Below are 4600 nucleotides of genomic sequence, written 5' to 3' on the forward strand. Positions count from 1 at the left end.
TAAAGGGCAATGTGCTGCGTGCGGGGCGAGTAACGCCCCGTCTGCCGAAAGATGTGGTGAGCGACGTGGTTGCGAAGCAAGCTCGCGTCGAAGTAAGGGCCGTGGAGCGACCACGGCGTGTCGGCGGGAAGGCCCAAGAACGACTTCGGTGTGTCGAGCTTGATGGCCATTTGGTGCTTGATGAGACGCAGCGTCGAGTCGCCGCGGTAGTGGACGCTGGACGCGTACTCGACGTGGTCAGCGTCGCCGAGGCAGTTCCACTCCGTCCCGTGGGTCTTGATCGTGTCCACAGTCGTCAATGTCGCACGCACGACCTCCTTCATGCAGTCACCCGCCGGAAAAGGCTTGTTCACGCAGTTCATGGCCGGAAGAGGCGTGTGCGGCGAGATCACAAGAATCGGCACGAGGTAGCAGTTCGGGTTAGCCGACGGGTCCATGGCGGCGACGGCAGCGAGCGCGGACAATAGCCAGCGCATACTCATGACGGCGACTGCGCAGGACGATGGATGTCGAGAAGTGGCGGCTCCAATCGACTGGTCGATAGTAGAAAGGCCCGCGTCGATCCCGGCTTGTCGCGTGCCTGATCAGGTGATAGGCCACCCAAATTTCGATCTGATTGGTCAAAACGGTTGCCTTTTCCGAATAAAAAAGGGAGCGCAGGGGAATTATCTTATATAGTACTCTCAATCATTGCACACGAGCATGATAGGCATCACGGCTGAATTCTGCTTGGGGGCAGATGGTGTCGCAATGCCGCAGCATTCCAACTCCTTTAAACACCGAGTGTGTGGGCTATATTACACTGTATTGCAAGTATCTAAAGCTGGGACGCTCCACTCAACGGGCTCCTGGGCTGGGTGTGTTGGTGGTGTCGCGTCGACTGTACTGGAACGAGCGAATTGAGAGCCGTGGGTGCCAATCACCGTGGCCAATCCCAATCGCCCCGTTGGCATACTATATACGTGGTGGATGTGGATGGAGGATGAGATATCGCATTTAGTGTTCGAATAATCGTACACTATATACCATAACAGCACCATTTCACGTCAAATGGGTTTAGTGGCGCCAACGCAACTTCAACTGAGGTCCAAATGATTTTTGCAGACGGTGAGGCGTCGCGGTACGAGAGACTTCAAGTCAGAGGTGCCCAACAGAGGGTCTTAACTCGACCTTGCTTGCTGAGCTCCGCGTTAAACGAAAAGCGTGTTTGGGCAAAAACGCGTATCGAACGCACTGGTTCGAGCAGACTCGTACAATGAATGCACTGGTATTAGTTGCTTGCGCTTGCAAGTCCCGCTCGAGCTAAGCGCAAACAAATTATTTGCGTCATTGCTGTATGGCAAGACAGTAAGAATTACGATGGGTCACACACTCCCATGCACACCAGAACATCGACTCGCAACACGACAACCACGAGCTCTTGTAGGCTGACGGAAACAGGAGCGCGATACGCGGGACAAGTTGACATCGCGGCCACTCGTGTTGAGCACGGAGCCGGAGAAGCCGACGAAGAGCAGGCAGCTCGGGCTCTTGAACGAGGCTGTGGGGTGGGGCAAGTGGGGTGGGGCAAGTGCAGTTGAGCGACACACGCCGGCTTGATGGCAATCGTCAATGGACTTCGTAGTGGTAGGTCTGAGCGAAAAACGCGATCGGTCGATGAGGAAGTGGCGGTGCGTCTCATACGGTACCGGTACTCGTACGCGAGACAAAAAGGTGCGCTTGGTCGAGCCTGTTGGGCTTGTGCACATGGGCTCGAATCTAGACTGTGTTGAACGCCACTTGGAATTATAGACGGCGTCGGTATACTTGGGTAAGACTGCGTTGGACAGTTGGAGCTCGATTGCTGCGATTGCAACAGGTGCGTCGTTGAAATGAGTCTATTTAGATATAATTTACACTGAACTGGATATGGTGGTGGACTAGCGATTCCAAGGCGCTACGACGAGCCGGCCGCCGAGATGCTTAGCCGAGCGGGAGACGTGGCGTGTGAACGGCACATGTCGGAACGAAGTTGTTGCGTAGCCATGCATCGTGACGCAGGGCTGCCATCATTTGGAAGAGGCACAATGCTCGAGCGTTCAGCAGCAAGTGTTGGAGGTGCAGCTTGGTCAAGAACGCGGCTCGTTGGGCGGCTGCCGCAGGCGTCACAAGGGGCGCCTCGGGGCGAAATACTCGGTGGTTACGGGCAAGCCAGACGGTGTGGAGCACGCACACAAGGAGGATTGACCACATCATGGCCACGGCACGCCGACGGTAGCGTTGGGCTGTCACCAGCGGTTGAAAGAGGAGCGTGGAAAGCGTCGTGGGAAGTTCGAGCTCGAGGGCGCCGACGAGCGGCTGAAAGACCGCCCACACGGCAGTGACAAATTCGCAACGAAGCAGAAGATGGTCGTACGTCTCGAGGTCGACGCAGACGGGACGCGGATCGCGACGGCGCCAAGCACCACTCGGTACATGAGGTCGGCGTATCTCGGCAGGATGTGCTCGGGTTGGCGGTACTCGACTGCTGCAGCCACCATGGCCGGCGTGGCATAGTGGACGTCGGGGAGCTGCAGATATCTCGTAGGGAGGAGGCACTGGGCCGCGACATCGTGTCGGCGTCAACAAGCGTGGCGATTCGTAGCCGTAGCCAGCGGCATCACCTTGCCGGCAAAGCACACGCGCCACGCGGGCGGCCCCGGCGAGGCGGCGTCGGCCTGTGGTGTCGCAGGGGCGAGACAGTCGGTCGCGCGCACCACCGAACGGAGCCAGGCTTCAGTAGGCGGGCGCACTGCAGGCTCTAGCGCGGCGCACTTGTCGCGTACGTTGGCGGCGAAGGTATCAAACGTCCTGCATGCGTCCCAGAGGTGCGAGACGTGGGTAAATCCGGCGCGTGCCATGTTGCGTGCGTGAGTCGTCGCATAGCTTGTCGTCAGCGGGCGCAGCGCGTCGGCGCACTCGAGAAATGCGTTGATCCACAGCGGTTGGTCGTGCAGTGTCGCGGACCGTTGGCGTGCAACAGGTATCGTAGAAGTTGTCGGAGGGCTTCAGCAGGCGTCGTCTACGGCTTGATCGCATTGTGCAGTCGCATCAGTCACGGTGGCGTGGGCTTCGAGCTTGACAAGGCGCCGCATGTGACGCCGTCGACGGCGATCTAGCTGTATCATCGACCAAGATTGCCAAGATCGCGCCAACTTGATTTCTGTGGTATGGTCAGCAACTTCAAGGTCCCGAGTGCCGGATGTGCAGGTAGTATATCCGGACACGTTGGCTCATGGCCTCAAAATTGAATCGGACGAAGGTCAACGAAGATGGCTCTGAAGCTCCTCAAGCAAACCAAGTGCTTTGACGGCGTGGTGAAGCATTTTGCCCATGAGAGCGCGATGACGCGCACGACCATGCAGTTCTGCGTCTTCCTTCCGAAAGAGGCAACCGACGCTGCGAAAGTCCCGGCGATCTATTACCTGGCGGGCCTCACATGCAACGAAGAGCTCATGCAGATCAAGGGCGGTGCCCAACGCATGGCCGCGAAGCGTGGTGTTGCGCTCATTACGCCCGACACGAGGTATGGATGTCGTCACAGCCTACGCTCACAGTCTCCGATCGTAGTCCTCGTGGCATCAGCATTGAAGGCGACAGTGAAAACTGGGACTTTGGCACGGGTATACTTGGATCAATGAATTGAAGGTCCTCACGCTTGCACAGGCGCGGGGTTCTATGTGGACGCTAAGGAGCCCAAGTGGGCTGAAAACTACAACATGTATTCGTACGTGACGAAGGAGTTGCCGGCTCTCGTGACGGCCAACTTGCCAATCATCGATGGCAAGCAGTCGATCATGGGGCATTCGATGGGCGGTCACGGTGCGCTCACGCTTGCGCTCAAAAACCCGGACCTTTACAAGTCAGTGTCGGCCTTTGCGCCGATTTGCCATCCGACGCAGTGCCCATGGGGTATCAAGGCTTTCACGGGGTACCTCGGCACGGACCAATCGACGTGGAAGGTATTCTTCTTACAAGTTTGTGTGTTGTACGGGTCTCATCGAATTGCTATGTAGGCGCACGATGCGACGCTTCTTGTTCTCGAGAAGGGTGCGAACCCGAATCTAAACATCCTCATTGATCAAGGCACGGACGACCAGTTCCTCTCAGACAAGCAACTGCTGCCGGAAGCCTTCGAGGTACGCGACGCTTGATAGGGCAAACGCAAAACATATTTGGGCGTAGGCGGCATGCCAGAAGGTCGGCCAGCCGTTGACGCTGCGCATGCAGGTTGCTCAACTTTCTGCCGTTTAACTTTTGTTGATGGTCGAGTCTTCTAGGATGGCTATGACCACGGCTACTACTTCGTTTCGTCGTTCATGGAAGACCACATCAACCACCACGCGGACGTGCTCCTCACAACGGTCTAAACTAGCGTGTACAAGAGTCGTGCAGTAGCCCTTCGCGTACAAGCTTCTCATGTGTACACACTCCGAGACGAGCATTACTCCGAGACGCTCGGTAATCTTTTTGATGCCGTGTCAATCACTATGATACATCTTGATGCACGGAGTTGTTGCATTCGCAACAACGACGCTGGTCTGACGGGTCAGTGCTTCCCTTGCTAATATGTATACAACTG

At 56.8% G+C, this 4600-nt stretch overlaps 2 protein-coding genes across 2 annotated transcripts in view; one reads left to right on the plus strand and one right to left on the minus strand.

Annotated features, from left to right (window-relative positions):
• Positions 1-482, minus strand: part of SPRG_21761 (hypothetical protein) — a gene marked incomplete at both ends in the record, with an annotated part of 1689 nt that extends 1207 nt beyond the window's left edge. The window contains one exon of the mRNA XM_012355945.1: positions 35-482. Within this exon, the coding sequence (XP_012211335.1) occupies positions 35-482 (448 nt within the window). The remainder of the gene's footprint in view (positions 1-34) is intronic.
• A 2791-nt stretch (positions 483-3273) lies between these two features.
• SPRG_16526 (S-formylglutathione hydrolase) lies at positions 3274-4388 on the plus strand (the record flags this gene model as incomplete). Its single annotated transcript, XM_012355946.1, has 6 exons — positions 3274-3544; positions 3589-3641; positions 3685-3980; positions 4035-4157; positions 4204-4248; positions 4299-4388. The coding sequence occupies exons 1-6, from the start codon at positions 3291-3293 to the stop codon at positions 4386-4388; spliced, it is 861 nt and encodes a 286-aa protein (XP_012211336.1). The 5' UTR covers positions 3274-3290.
• Positions 4389-4600: the final 212 nt, after the last annotated feature.

Source organism: Saprolegnia parasitica (genome assembly GCF_000151545.1).
Source record: "Saprolegnia parasitica CBS 223.65 unplaced genomic scaffold supercont2.337, whole genome shotgun sequence".
NCBI classification, from domain to species: Eukaryota; Oomycota; class Saprolegniomycetes; order Saprolegniales; family Saprolegniaceae; genus Saprolegnia; species Saprolegnia parasitica.